This window comes from Micrasema longulum, unplaced genomic scaffold (genome assembly GCF_059751315.1).
Source record: "Micrasema longulum isolate JH-2025_06_02 unplaced genomic scaffold, ASM5975131v1 h1tg000765l, whole genome shotgun sequence".
Taxonomy (NCBI): domain Eukaryota; kingdom Metazoa; phylum Arthropoda; class Insecta; order Trichoptera; family Brachycentridae; genus Micrasema; species Micrasema longulum.
Window position 1 is genome coordinate 93307 of NW_028277959.1, and position 15533 is coordinate 108839.

Here is a 15533-nt window from a genome sequence, read left to right on the forward strand (position 1 = left end):
AAGACCATAATACCCAACCACCACTCACAAAGGATGAAATACTTGTATGTCACTCAGTAAAACACTCCAAAAATAGTCAATCACCTGGGCACAAAAATATCTCAGGAGAATTACTCAGATATGGTGGTAGTGGTTTTTGAACTAACCTACACGACTAAATTAATAAAATATGGAAAACAGAAGCGATGCCAGATGACTGGAATTTTAGTGTTATATGTCCATTACGTAAAAAATGGATACCAAGAAGTGCCAGCTTATAAAGTCATTGCTGATTTCCTGTTTGTAAGACTTTTTCCACATCTTGAAATATAGCAGGACAATGCCAGTGTGAGTTCAAACCAGATAGATCAACAATTTAACAAAATATTTACACTTAGGATCATACTAGAAACAATGCTGGAATATAACGTTTAGATCCACCATATGTTCGTTGAAATCAAAATAGCATAACATGATAGTACGATCAGGTCAAAGTTGTACGAGGCAATGGCTGAATTGGCTGAATCTAATTCCTAAAAACCTAATAATACTTACTACGATGACAATGGTTGGTGAAGGTCCAAAACAGCAAATAAAATATGTGCTAGACATACGATGATTTACGCAAGGTAATGTACTGGCATGCTTGTTGTTCAATATTGCTCTAGAAAACCCCAGGAGATGCAGGAGTAGAAACAAGAGGAAATATTTTAGAAAGACCTCTCGAATATCAATTAGCCCATGCAGATGACCTAGACTTAATCTCTATAGTAGAACTATCTCTGGATTAAAAGATTTTCTAAACCTAGAGATGACCCGCAAGTGACATCAGTCTCAAATAAATTCATCCAAGACTAAATATATGTTAGCGAGAAAGTCATAAAAAATTGTGCACAGCAGTCAATTAACATTGAACCACACCACATTAGCAGTGTGCACTCCTTTTAATGTTTATGTACCTACTGAAATCACTAATTATAACAATATTATTATGGTACGAAAATTCGAACATGGCTATCGGCAGCGAACATGTTTATGTTATTGTGGCTTGTTTAAACATCAGGAATTCAAATTGCTTTCTCGAAAAATTAAACAATGCTCTCTTCAGACCGGTCATTGCATATGGTGCGGAATGCTAGATTATGAGATTTGACCAAGAGATATAAGCATATGTTATTAGTGTTCAAAAGAAAAATATTTTGGAAGATATTTGGTGCTGCAAACCAAAATGGAGTGTAGAAGAGACGTTTAATCATGATTTAAAGGCACCGTATCAAATGTTAATGACGCAGAAAACGAGAAAAATCATCAAAGATGTCGCATGACCAAATTGAATATAAGGATGGCCATGTCAAAAATCGATAAAATTAGCGTGTTGTAAAGTGCATGAGAAGATGCGTGAATGTAAAGAAAGCGTGATCTGTATGCAAAGACAGTGGTGTGGCGTTCTTTCCTCTCTGCTTACACCTCCGGGAAAACTGCGTGATGTTTTTGAAAAAAAAATTGTCTGCATTCAGCCGTTTGTTATTTATCCAGATAAATTATAATTAAATGCTTGATTAAACTTTAACGAATCGTGCCACTTGAATGTTTTGGTTATCAACTGGAATGTTATAAATTAATACAAATCATAATATACACAGATAAATCAACCTATATTTAGATACGATATTATGATATTATTAGTTAATATATGACTGTTTGGAAAAGTAATTATTACTCGTATTAACTGAAATATTTTGAATACCTGAAGTTTAGAAGATAATAATAAAGCTTATTCAAATTTAAAAGACTAAATACTAGTAAACCTAACAATAATTTGAACTTAACTATTACTTTATTATTACTTATTGAAAAATTGTCAAAGCCCATGTTTCCATTTTCAGAAACCGTTTTCAATTTCAGTGCCGATGAAATCGGCGTTTATTATTTTTCAAAACTTTATTGTTACAATAATAATAGTAATTTGGTATATAAGGTACCTATAAAACTTTATGAATTATTGTATTATAAGTATGGTTGCCCGCCATCTCTCTTATTAAAATGAACTGCACTTAATTTCAAGTTGTTAGAGTTGTACTCTTTATACAAGGTTAGGAATATGTATATTATATTTTTACTATACACGATTTTTTTTGTATTTGTATTTTCATTTTTATTTATTTATAATATTTATAAACCAGTTAGCGTTATATGTATCAACATACGAGTATTATAAGGTCAAGTCATATCTCGTCTGGTCAGTAGTCATCCTGTGCTTTTGAAGGTTGATTTAAAATTGGTCTCCAATGTAATTCTTCTAGTGATAAGGTAAGTTATTGTAATTTTAAAGTCCATTGCATAGAATTGCATTTGTCCGTGCCTTTTTAATGTGGTAGTGTTGTTGTTGTCTTGTATTATATTTATGTATGTCAGAAATTTTGGTAAATGTTATGTCATTGTTATGGTTTTGGTTAATGTTGTATCCAATTCTATTTTGTATAGAACTTTTATCGTCTTAATTTTCGTCAAATATTTTGTCAAACTGGCATGTTCTTTTGTGCAATCCAGTCGAAGAGTCAAGTAGTATTATAAGAGTAGCATTTTGTAAGAGATAAATAAATTAGTAGCTTGATTTATTTATTTTGTTGTCTTTGTATCCTTATTATGTCTATCTTGTTACCGATTCCCCAGATGGAGATCATGTAACTCATTTTGCTTTGACCATAAAAGCATCACGCATTTTTGTTTTTTGGTATGTGGTCCTTAATTTTGTGTTCAAAATTGTATTATATGCCCTTTTTCGACATTTATAGTTCAGTAGTTTTTGTTTGTTCATTCCAATCATTTATGTACGTCTTTTTGATGATTTTGATCATTTAGGAGACATTGTTTTCCTGTAATAGTCCGAAGTCGTTCGCATAAATCGATATAGGTATATATATGAGTATATTTAAATCGATAAACATGTTTTTTTTTTGGTAATTCATCTTATGAAGGATGATTTCTGCCATCCACGTAAATGATTTGATGTAGACACGGGTTTTTAATGTACTTTTGACGTTATGTACAAAAGGATAAAAAAAAAAAAATAGAAGCCTCCTAAAAGTTCACACCATTCTCACTCAGAAATCTTCCTATGTGATGAATCACTTCGGGGGTAAGTAAGGATAGGAGAGAAGCGACATTTATGGGAAAATTTATGTTTGATAGTTTAAAATAATTCTTATGTCCTCCAGTTATTGGGCAGCCAAAAAGTATGTAGTCAGGCGTTTCCAAGTCTTGGCCACACTCACACCATGGACTCTGAACTACGTCAACTTTAAACAAGTGACTGTTAGCGCAGCAGTGTCCAATTCTTAGCCTGGAAATGTTGGATATTAATCTTTTAGACAATTTTGCAGACTTAAACCAGGGTTGAGAAGGGATAGGATTTTGCAAGCTTCTATAGTAGAAACCCTTAGTTTTTCTGCTTTCAATCCATTGGACATTCCAATGATGTCTAGCCTGGCTCATGAATAGAAGGGATAAGTCTGAAATCTGCGAATGGAAGAAGAAAGGAGGTAAACCGCTTGCCTCTCTTGCCAGTTCGTCGACTCGCTCGTTTCCCCTGATACTCGAGACAACATGAGTACAGTCCTCATCCCACGAAGGCGCATGACGGACTGCACGGCTAGGATTGGTTTTTAGAATACTAGACTCCGCAGTTGCAACAATTGTGTCTAACAGCGAGGGAAAACAATCAGAGGTACTTTTAGAGTCAGAGATGGGTGTACAAAGATATATTATTTTCGAGGAATTCTGAAAATTTGTGCCAGTCGGCTTTTTTAAGGTCAAACTTAATTTCTGTTTTAATAGAAGTTTTCTGGGGGATAGCAAAGAAAATTAGGATACTGGGAAAATGGCCACTGGAGTAAGGATCATCTAAAACAGTCCAGAAAGATGAAGATGCTAGATTGCTGAACGTACAGACAGATCTATAGCGCTCGGATATTGAGTGGGGGGTGACATTCTAGTCGGGGAGCCATCATTCAGAACACAGATTATTTTCATCCATAAAGCTTAATATATAAGAATGGAAGGTAATTTTTGATAAAAAGGGCACCGCCTCTTTTTATTCACGGTCATCGCGGAGGCAATTATAACCTGGAACTGAGAATTTTAGTCCAGATTTGAACCAGTTTCTGAAATTGCAGCAATATCAATGGAGTCGTTTTTCAACAGAGAAATAAGGTCGATTCTGTTGGAAAAAACACTACGGCTATTCCATTGAAGAATTTTTAGTTTTGATAATACTTTGATGGCTATGATAGAGTGAGATGGATTTACGGGGCAGTCAGAGGTGGAGAGTTTTATTAGACAAAATTACTCTTGGATTGTTGTCCGTCATGTTGAAGTTGGTGAGATAAATTGGTAATAGTTTTCGCAGCGTTGGGTGGTAATTAGGAAGGGTTTACGATAATCAAAGTAATAAGTGAGATCAAGTTGGATAATATTTTGGGGAAGTCTCTGTTTTTGTAGAATCTTTTTGTAAAGGTCAGTCATTTGGTAAGCTCGATGAAGATGGGTAAGATAAATTGTTTAACTCTTTTATCGTTGATTTGGAAATATTAGGCAGAGGAGTTTTACGAGGAAAAGATTCCCCATAAACAGTTTTTTTAAAGGAGGAAGATTTTGTAGTGTTTTGGGGAAAAATTGGTTATTTGGAGTTTTTAAACTATTTACATAGGATTTCCCCTTGATAAATGTTTGTTTTGCGGCTTCGAAATAAGAAATATTAAGCTCCGACATGTTTTTTTAAATTATATTTTGGCGAATTAATTCAGGGCAACTGCGGTTAGTAGAAAAGTGATTTCGGAACAATGAATACAAATGGCTGGATCCACATTTGAAACATTGAGGCTGAGATCGGTTTAGAGTGACCAAATCTACAACATTGGAAAAATTGCATCGTTGGCAATGTGCAATGTTCCACCTCGATGGCGGAATAAAAGAAGAAGATTTCATTTGGGAGTATTTGACCTTGAAATGTTAGAACCACAGTTTGGGTCGGGACCCGTGTATGGCTCTGTGTGTCCGGGGATGAGATTTTACGGGAAAGACGCCGAGATTTTAAAATTAAAGTGAGACCATTCAGTAGGAATGCCCCTCACCAGACTCATCCAAGAAACCATGTGGAAAGGTATAAATGCCTTATAATTCATTTTATTAAGGTTAAGTTGATTTTCAGTAAATAAATTTGCCGCTGAAAAATAATTGAATTCAACTGAGACCCTATTACGACCTATGGTTTTTATTCCACCTCGAGGAATAATATTTTGAACATTGTTAGAATGTAGGTATTTGCCTACGTCAAGACAGTTGATAGATGAGGAAGAATTTTGAACGTCTTTTTGTATATGCACAATAAATGGACGCGCATCTTTATCAGTATAAATGTAGATGATAGTTTCTTCCGAATACTTTTTTCGGGTCAAACTCACTGCTTTTGCAGGCGAAAGAGTCCGACTTAAGAAGCTGTTTGCCTCTCATTCTGGTGAATTGCAAAATAGGACTTCCTAAATTGTAACTGTTCTTCTCTAAAACCTTTTTTATTATATACCCATCTGGAGGATCAGGAAGTTTCTCCCCTTTCTCCATATTTCATAAAAATTTATCTGTAAATTAAATTTGAAAGCAAAAGAAAATAAATTTTAATCATGGTTCAATTTAGATTATTGTTGCAAAACGATACTATAAAAACTACAAACTATATTTATTTTAATTTAAGATAAAAATTAGTGAATAAAATAAACTAGGTAAATGTAGAAAAGAATAAAAAATGATCCAAAACACAAATTTTACAAAAAACTTGACAAAAACATATGCAAAAACACAGAAAACTTAAAGCACTTTTAATAGGTATTGTATCACTTTTACAGCTGTCAGATCTGATGTTACCTGAAATTTTGAATAAAACGGCTTTCTTTATTTAAAAAAATAATTGTATTGTTAGGTGGACTAAAAGTTTGGAGTATTTGTATTATTATTATGATTGTTTGCAACCCCCCAGGCCAGGAGGTCCGATTATAATAACGAATTACGGTTTGGGGGGGTAAGGGGGGGCTCTCACTAGTGATAGGGAAGATTATCTCTTATTTGCTCTCCGCTCAACTCGGTAAACATATCTTAAGAGAACCGCCAATTTGAAGAGAGAGAGCTGGAGGAGGTTTGTCACAGGGGTGGAAAATGCTGACCGGTGGACTCTTTTCAGCGCGGTCGGTGACACCGGCAAAAGCTCAGACCGTTACATTTCCAATATTATAACTGCCGATGGGTGTCTGGGCTACGATTATGAACGCTATCTTTATTTTTTTAATATTTTTTTTTATTTTCATTTGTTAAGAAAAAACAACAGTTGTTATATAAGAATACAAAATATAAAAAATAGTACATACATCCAGTTAAAGTTTTTCACAAATATAATGAGAGAACATGTTACACAGTAAAGAGAAAAATAATATATTATATAAGACATGCGAAAAAAAAGAAAAGAGCTAGTAAGAAGGTTAAGGGATGAGGAAATAGGGTGGAGGAGTGGAGGAGAGGGATTTTCATAATATAGTTGACCAATCCAAAATTTTTATATTATAATAAAATAAACATAATTAAAGGAACATAATATACAACATTATTTTTTGGTATGTGTATTTTTTGTATATACACAAATCTGGATTTCTCCCGAGGGGGAGTAGGTATATATATTTTTTTATCAATATTCCTACAGAGATGAGGTAGAATTTTTTCAAATTCAGGATTATCGATATTCGAGCGTTTACAGGGCTTATGACCTGTCATTGGCTGGGTTGAGTGGCCACTTTACGTTTTTTACAACATTCCCCATTCCGCTTATTAGCGAATATCGACAAAGGTACCATTTTTGATTCTTGTATATATCTTATTAAATGAGAAACCATTCACTAGCGTGTTGGAGCACCATCTATGTATTGATATTGAAGTTAAGTATTTTTAATTAGCATATTACTTTATTTTATGTATTTAAGACTCTTCCGAGTTAAATTAAGTACTAGTAATCGCCTGCAGATGATTCTGCAATTTATTTATACTTATATTTTGACCAGATCTTATTACACAACATTATTTTTTGGTATGTGTATTTTTTGTACATACACAAATCTGGATTTCTCCCGAGGGGGAGTAGGGGGAGTAACTCGGAAGAGTCTTAAATACATAAAATAAAGTAATATGCTAATTAAAAATACTTAACTTCAATATCAATACATAGATGGTGCTCCAACACGCTAGTGAATGGTTTCTCATTTAATAAGATATATACAAGAATCAAAAATGGTACCTTTGTCGATATTCGCTAATAAGCGGAATGGGGAATGTTGTAAAAAACGTAAAGTGGCCACTCAACCCAGCCAATGACAGGTCATAAGCCCTGTAAACGCTCGAATATCGATAATCCTGAATTTGAGAAAATTCTACCCCATCTCTGTAGGAATATTGATAAAAAAAATAAGAACATAATAAACTTATTACACACTGACAAATGTACAAATGTAAATACTTATTTATTATCTTACTTATCTAGTTACAGGATACCCTCGCTTTGTCCCAAAAGCCGTGCAAAATATGCATAAAAGGATTTTTAAAAAAACAAATATACTGTTTAAAGAGAATAATTTTATTTTTACAAGGGCTTACGAGTATAGTGACTACAAGTCAAATTGTGTTGAGTTGTTGAATTCTAATTCCAAGGCCAAAACAAACATTTAAAGGTACTTTTGTTTGTTTATGGCTTCGCTTTGCTAACGAAAAACAATTGTTTTTCATTACAATATTTGAGTTTTTCCAAATGTTCGTAGACAAAAGACTGGATTTCACCCCCTCGGGAGTCATTAAGATGAACAAATTACAACAGGGATGGAGAATACCTTAAATAAGGGAATATGGAAGTCTAGGCATTTACAGGGCTTATGACCCGTCATTGGCTGGTTTAAGTGGCCACTTTACACACTGTGGAACATTCACCATTTTGCTTATGTTTGAACATTCATATTTCTTCAATTCTTCCACCTGTTTATTTTAGCGAAGTTAAAGAGCTGAAACCTTAATTGTTGTAAAGAGATTCATCTGACTGAATTATTTCACATACTAGGCAACTCCTGAAAACAATTTTTCAATTTTTCAATTTTTAAACTTCTTCTTGGACCAGTTGGTTTTATTACAATATTTAAGTTTGTCCAAATGTTTGTAGACCCTCGGGAGTCATTAAAATTAACAAATTTCAACAGGGATGGAGAATACCTTAAATTAGGGAATATAAACCAGCCGATGACGGGTCATAAGCCCTGTAAATGCCTAGACTTCCATATTACCTTATTTAAGGTATTCTCCATCCCTGTTGCAGTTTGTTAATTCTTTTTCAGTTATGTTATAGGCTGGAATTCTCAACTCCTCTTTCAAACCACGTACAATGTACGTTATGTTAATATACAAATCCAACGTCACTTGGAAAGAATTGCAGAAATGCACTTTCTCTTAATTGAAAATAGGATACCTTAGCTTTCTTTTCAAGCAAGTTTATCTCGTACAATGTTGATGCCGAGAGTTCAGAAGGCTTTTTGGATATTCCCAAATCTCGTTCCAAATTGTTCGACTTATGCTGATCAAATCTCTTATGAACGATGATGGTTACCTCTATAGGTAGTATAGTATCTATATACTATCTTTTACTTTTGTTTTTCTAGTTACATCCTAACGTTTTCACTATATAATATCAACAGAATAAAGAATTGAAGGAATATAGATGTTTAAATATGGGCAGAATGGTGAATGTTACACAGTGTGTAAAGTGTCAACTTAAACCAGCCAATGACAGGTCATAAGCCCTGTAGATGCCTAGACTTCTATATTACCTTCTCTTAAATTTTCTTCATCTCTGTTGCAATGTGTTTATTGGTTGAGCCGATAATTTGTTTCAATGTATTTTAGCCAGAAGAATCGCATTTAAGTAGATACTGGCTAATTTTGATTTGTGAGGTTGCCACGCCTGACAGGACATTTTGTTGGTTGGCAACACTGCTCGTCCTCCGCGCCACTCTTCGCCTTTTCAACGAGTTATGTTTGCACGCTTTTCTAATTGTTAAAAAAGTATTATTCGCTTTTTTCGCCGTAAAAGTAAATACGAGTATAACACCGCAAACATTTAACCATCCATCGCCATTGATCATCATCCGCCACGCCGCCTCCAGACTCCAGACAACTGTGTGCATGCAGTTTTCCTGACCACCAGTTTCCCCGTTAGCGCGTGAGCTGATCGCCGACAAGGAAGAAGACTCAACACTGGGTTAGTCAGTGTTATTACATACTGATTTTCTCTGGTTCGAGTACATCTTAAAAGACTGTTGGCTGCATAATCCACTAGCTCACATCGGCAGTTTTGGAGAAAATAATTTAATTGTCCGCTATAATAAAATATATTGTCCCCTATAATAAAGTAAAATTAGCAAGCCTATTTTACTTTAATGCAGCTAAAAAATCAATCTCAATAGAAATTTTGTTTAAAATTGTTCCCCAGTGTTATTTGTGAATGCTTGATTTTTTTTGTTGTATTTTTATTGAACCTTTTGTTTGTAAATTTTAAAATGTGAAGAAAAAGAGACACATTAAGGGATCTTGCTTGAGGAGGGGGGACGATGTATGGCCTCTGTCTAACATTCTCCTCCTCCCTCATTAATCTACGTACAGTTTGTTTGTCCTAGGGAATATTTTTGCTAACTTTTCTCAATGCGCAGCTAACACCTCAAGGATTCTATAATAGTTACTAGTGGATATGGTGGGCTTTTGAATCCCCTCAATGCAGTAATGAATTAAAGCAAAGAACACCCAGGCTTGAGAAAAATCACATTTTGTGTTCTCACCGGGAATCGATCCTGGAACCGCGTGTTAGTCAAGCGTTTTAACCGCTGCACCACGGAGGTATTGTTAATACAGCATTTAAAAAAAATCAGGTTACTTTTACAAGTTACAACTTACTAGCTAGCTTGTACAAGCTTTTGTACCTATGTGTATACAAAGATACATTTTATATTTTTATTATGATTTGCCTTATTTAATAGATAAAATATTTCATTATTACTTGTGTCTTGTTTGGATAGAGCCGAGCACCAATATCTGCAAAACTGGTTGCGAACATGCTGTCAGTTGCTGGAGCCGACCATGTAATCACAATGGATCTCCACGCATCTCAAATCCAGGGGTTTTTCGATATTCCTGTGGACAATTTGCTGATGGAGCCGGCCCTGAATATATGGATTCGCGAAAATATCCCTAATTGGCAGGACAGCATCATTGTTTCTCCTGATGCTGGAGGTGCGAAGAGAGTCACTTCCATCGCTGACAGGCTGAACGTGGATTTTGCCCTCATTCACAAGGAACGGAAGAAGGCCAACGAGGTGGCTTCCATGGTCCTGGTCGGAGACGTATATAAAAAAGTGGCCATTTTGGTGGATGACATGGCTGACACGTGTGGTACTATCTGCCATGCAGCGAATAAACTCTTGGAAGCTGGTGCCTTAAAGGTATTTTATCTTATAATTACCACTGTTATCTTCAACTGCTTTATCATATATTCTAAATTTCGTCTCTTCTGCTCATTTTTTATCCTTTATCTTATTTTTTCTTATCATATTTTTTTTCCCTATATGGTAAACCAAATGCGGAGTCTTTTGATCATCAACATTTACATTAACATTACTTATGGCATTATAGGATGGGGAGGCACTAATAAATCGTTATTAAAACCTCTCGAATCTGCTCAAAAATCAATAATTAAAATAATTGTAAAAAGCTTTTCATGCACTCCAGCGTCAAGTCATTTGAGGAATTTGAGATCTTAGAAATTATACATTTTCAGAATAAAAATGTCTGTGAATGGAAATTTTCTATCAAATCCCAAAAGGAACATTCTTACACTACCAGAAGTCAAACTAGAAGATGGGTCATGGGGTCTACCACAAACTCTGAATTTGGGCCAAGAAATTTTAGATTTCTGGGCCTCAAAATAATAAATATGCTATCCAAACATTGCAAAACCATGACCCGGATTCAATTTAATAAATTTGTAAAAAATTGGTTACTGGGTTTAGGTCAAGAAAAATCGGATAATTTACTCAAAAACACTCTTACATAATAAATGGTATAAATTAATATTGTATAACTGTATGGTTAATTAACTAGTAGGTGGTAATATTATTGTTTATTTTGCATAAAAATATCTGCCTTAAAACAGGTCGTACCTAGTTAGGCAGACTAGACATGATCCAGAGAAATTTATTACCTAACTGTGTATGTAGTAGATATTTTAACTGCTATTTTTGTTAATAAACCATTATTAATTTTATCATTAAGGTAAGATGATCAGTCTTGCACCAGCTCCATTGCCGAGATTATGAATGCTATCTTTATCGGTACATATCGAGACGGTATAAACTAACATCGATACTTATGTACGAAAATTTGTATATTTGTACGAAAATTCAATGCACCTTCGTCCCTAACCTGTAATTAAACTTTTTTAGAATGACAAAATTAAACATATCCTATATTTCACAAAGAAAATTTAATATTACTTTGTAGATAAAAATGAAGTTAAATTTTAACTTCCCATGAAAATACGGACCCTTGAGTGCTCATCCAGGGAGAGTAAAATAATGACAACTCTAAAATGTAAAAGAGTGTTATTTCGTTTTTTTTATATTTCTGTTGAAAATTCAATATCAGTTTGAAACTATAGATAATATTCGATGTAGTTTAATCGATAATATTTTGCTGTCTAGATAGAAATAATATTTTCACTTTAACTTAACCTAATCTGGAAAGGTTAAAGATAAAATTTGCATTAAACAGTAAAACAAACATACGCTTGTGTGTTCTACCTATATATGTGATTGACGCGTATTCAAAAAGTACTTTAGAAAATATGCAAATTTGTATATAATAAAACCAAGAGGTCAAGAGGTTTTTTTTTATTCAACCAAAAAAAATATAATTGAAGTCTTCAGCGCAAAAGTGGCCTAATCCTCAATTTTTCATATCCTGACTACCTACAACAAATTATTTAAAACGTGTTAAAATTTAATGCAAAACCGGCCTATCCTTATTTCAGTTATCGTTGTTTAACAAGGACATTACGACGAGTTTGCTCTGTTGCGTCATCGACAAAAATTACTTCAGGAATATTGTTTTCAAAAATATGTTGTATCTTTACAAAATAACATCAAATCCAACCCCAAACAACTCTGATCATATATAAAAGAACGTCGAGGTGGCTCTGCTCTCCCTAAATCCTTCGAGTGTAAAGATTAGAAATTTAACAGTGGTCAGTCTATTTGTCGAGGATTCAATGATTTCTTCAGTTCGGTCTTCAGCGAACCTTGCACTTCATATTCCGTAGAAAATCTTGCACCGCCATATTGTGATGACGGTAGTTTAATACATAAAATTGAAACTACTGAAGGGGAGGTAGGCAAGGTTGATGTAATCTACACATACTTTGAAATAGCTTTCGACCGAGTGCATCACATAATTCTTATGAGAAAAATTTTAAACCTGGGTGTAAAAGGTGACGTTCACAGATGGATCTCATCTTATCTCAGCAATAGAAGCCAAGTTGTTGTTTTTGGGGGTTTTAGATCTGAGTTTACTGATATTTCCTCTGGAGTACCTCAGGGATCGCACTTGGGACCATTGTTTTCAACGCGTATCTCTATGATATTTCTGTTGTATTTATGAACGCAAAGTTTTTAATGTACGCAGATGATAAAAAAATACACCTCAAAATTAAGAATCCCTTTGACTGTCATGAACTTCGAGATGATCTAAACCGTTTGACAGAATATTATTTGAAAAATCGTATTTACGTCAATGTATCAAAGTGTTTGCTTATTTCTTTTTCGCTCGGTCGACATCCCATCTAATATCAATACATATTAGAAAACCACCCTGTTCAGAGAGTTGATACCGTACGCGATCTGGGTGTTATTCTTGATAACAAACTTACATTCAGAGAATCACTTCAATGACATACCGACCCGTGCCCATAGAAATCTTGGTTTTGTACTTCGTACATGTCCGGTATTTAAAGATATTACGTGTATTAAAATGGTCTACTTTTCTTATGTTCGCAGTTTGCTCGAGTATGCTTCTTCTGTTTGGTTTCGACAATATGTCTCACATAAAGAAAGGTTCGATAAAATTCAATGGACATTTCTTAGACATCTTAACTGAAGATGCGGGAATACCGATCTCAAATATATGTCTTTCTGCAAAAAGCACCACTTGCTTAGTTTAGAAAATCGCCGTCTTCTATTAGACATGGGGGTCCTTCATGACATAGTTAGTGGACGCCTTGATAGTTCGGCTCTTATGTCGGAGTTATCATTAAATGTCCCTGGCTACCACACCCGTCACACACCGAGCTCTCTATTTCATGTGCCAGCAGTTCGAACGAACTATGCCCAGAACTCTTAACTTTTGTACGTTTTGTTCGCGAATATAATTTGAACTTTCCCCTTATCGATCCCTTTGTATTAACATTTAAAATGCGCGTTTTAAATCACACTTTTTTCTCATATGCTGATTTTCTATAATTTAATCTTCTTTTTATCTCTAATTATTAATATTTTATATATTTTTATATGTTTGACACTTGTGCAATGATATTTACACACATGTCCACCCTCATTCCATTATTACACCCACTCACCCACCATCTCACACACTTACACTCACACAAAAACTCTCACATGTATGTATTGTACGAGTATTTAATGTATTTCTGTGGATATCTGTAATTGGTTTTATTTTCTGTATATTTTATTTGTAATATTTGTTTTAACATGTATTACTGTTGATATCCTTAGTAAATAAAATAAAATAAAATAAATAAGGATAGGCCGTTTTTGCATTAAATTTTAGCTCGTTTTAAATCATTTGTAGTAGGTAGTCAGGATATGAAAAATTGAGGGTTAGGCCACTTTTGCGCTGACAGCCTCAATTCGCTTTCAATCATCGCTTTGATTTTTTGAGTTATGTAATTTTGAAAGTACACCGCCCGCGAAGTCACAAATTCGAGTTGGTGGGTTTACCTGATATTTAAATGTATAATTTTGCACCCGTCAAAACACGCTTAGCGTCGAAAATCATAACTACGCTATAATTGATTGGTTATTGTTCATATATGTTCACGTAAACCTGTGACGTTTCAAAGAAGTTCATTTATATTTGTATTTTTATACATCTTCAAGAAGCTTCGCCGTACAATTAAATGCTTTAATTTTCACCACATGCCCATGTAAGAATATATTTTCCATGTCCAAATTCCCATAGCACTGAACTTTCTCATTATCAAACAACATGTAGTAACATTAATTTGTGATAATATACTTAATTATTAAAAATGGTGTAAAATTTTATGTTTTTTAAAACTATTATGTAGCTTAAGTATAAAACAATCGACGCAATATACTATAAAAACCAGCTGACGAGTTTTATGCTTACAATTTATCAGGACCTTAATATTAAGAATATTGCGTAAATATTTTTTTTAAAAATAAATGTATTTTTTCAATGTATATAATATGTTATTGATAGTAATGTATTATAAATATATGTTGCACAATAATTAATAGACGTTGAATTTTTTTTTATGGGGAATATGTCTCACACGTCACGGTATAATTATTAAAGATCATTTCTTTTTTATCTTTTCTTTTTTTTAATTTATCATTTATTCTAATTTGTTTATACTCGTATCAAAACGAAAAAATATATCATTTCAACAAAAAATTCTTATCAATAAAAGAAAAAACTAATTAATTGCTTTTTTTAATTCCATGCGAGTGAAGCCGGGGGGAAAAGCAAATTGAAAAGAAAAAGAAAATTAACAATTTTATCGCGGATAAAACGATTTGAAGGACATTAAATACATATTTGCTACGAAATTGGATGTGAGAAATAAATGTTTTATATTTTTTACCATATCTGTTTTAGATTATTTATGATATTTACATTCATCATTCTGCCTATGTTTGAATTTTTATTTTAAATTGTTAGATTATTTGATTTTTGTGTAGCAAAAGAGATAACACATATAGAGCGAGATTCTCACCTATTAACTAGGAAACGCATAAAAATACTTTTTTTTTATACGTTTCGGACCAGTTAGTTTTAATAGCAATATGCTGAGTATTCCCCAATATTTTTAATGTATTAGTGATAATGAAATGTTAAGATTTATTTTTAAATGTTTTATTTATGATTAACATTTCCAGGTATACGCAATACTAACTCATGGTATTTTCTCTGGACCAGCTCTCGCGCGGATTAATGCTGCTCCGTTTGAAGCTGTAGTAGTGGCTAACACGATTCCCCAAGAGGACCATATTAAAGGGTGTCCCAAAATACAGGTAAAAAATCTAGAAAAATGTGTAATCATTTTTATACATATTTTATTCCAATAAGTTAGGCGGGCATTGCAATGTCCGAAAAGTCATCTGAACAAAAAA

General features: G+C 33.6%; 1 protein-coding gene across 3 annotated transcripts in view; it reads left to right on the forward strand.

Moving 5' to 3' along the window:
* LOC148279106 (ribose-phosphate pyrophosphokinase 2-like) overlaps positions 1-15533 on the forward strand; it is a 43291-nt gene that overhangs the window by 22141 nt on the left and 5617 nt on the right. For all 3 annotated transcript variants that reach the window (XM_088230436.1, XM_088230438.1, XM_088230437.1), the window contains 2 exons: positions 10125-10547; positions 15300-15434. In XM_088230436.1, the coding sequence (XP_088086562.1) occupies positions 10125-10547; positions 15300-15434 (558 nt within the window). The remainder of the gene's footprint in view (positions 1-10124; positions 10548-15299; positions 15435-15533) is intronic.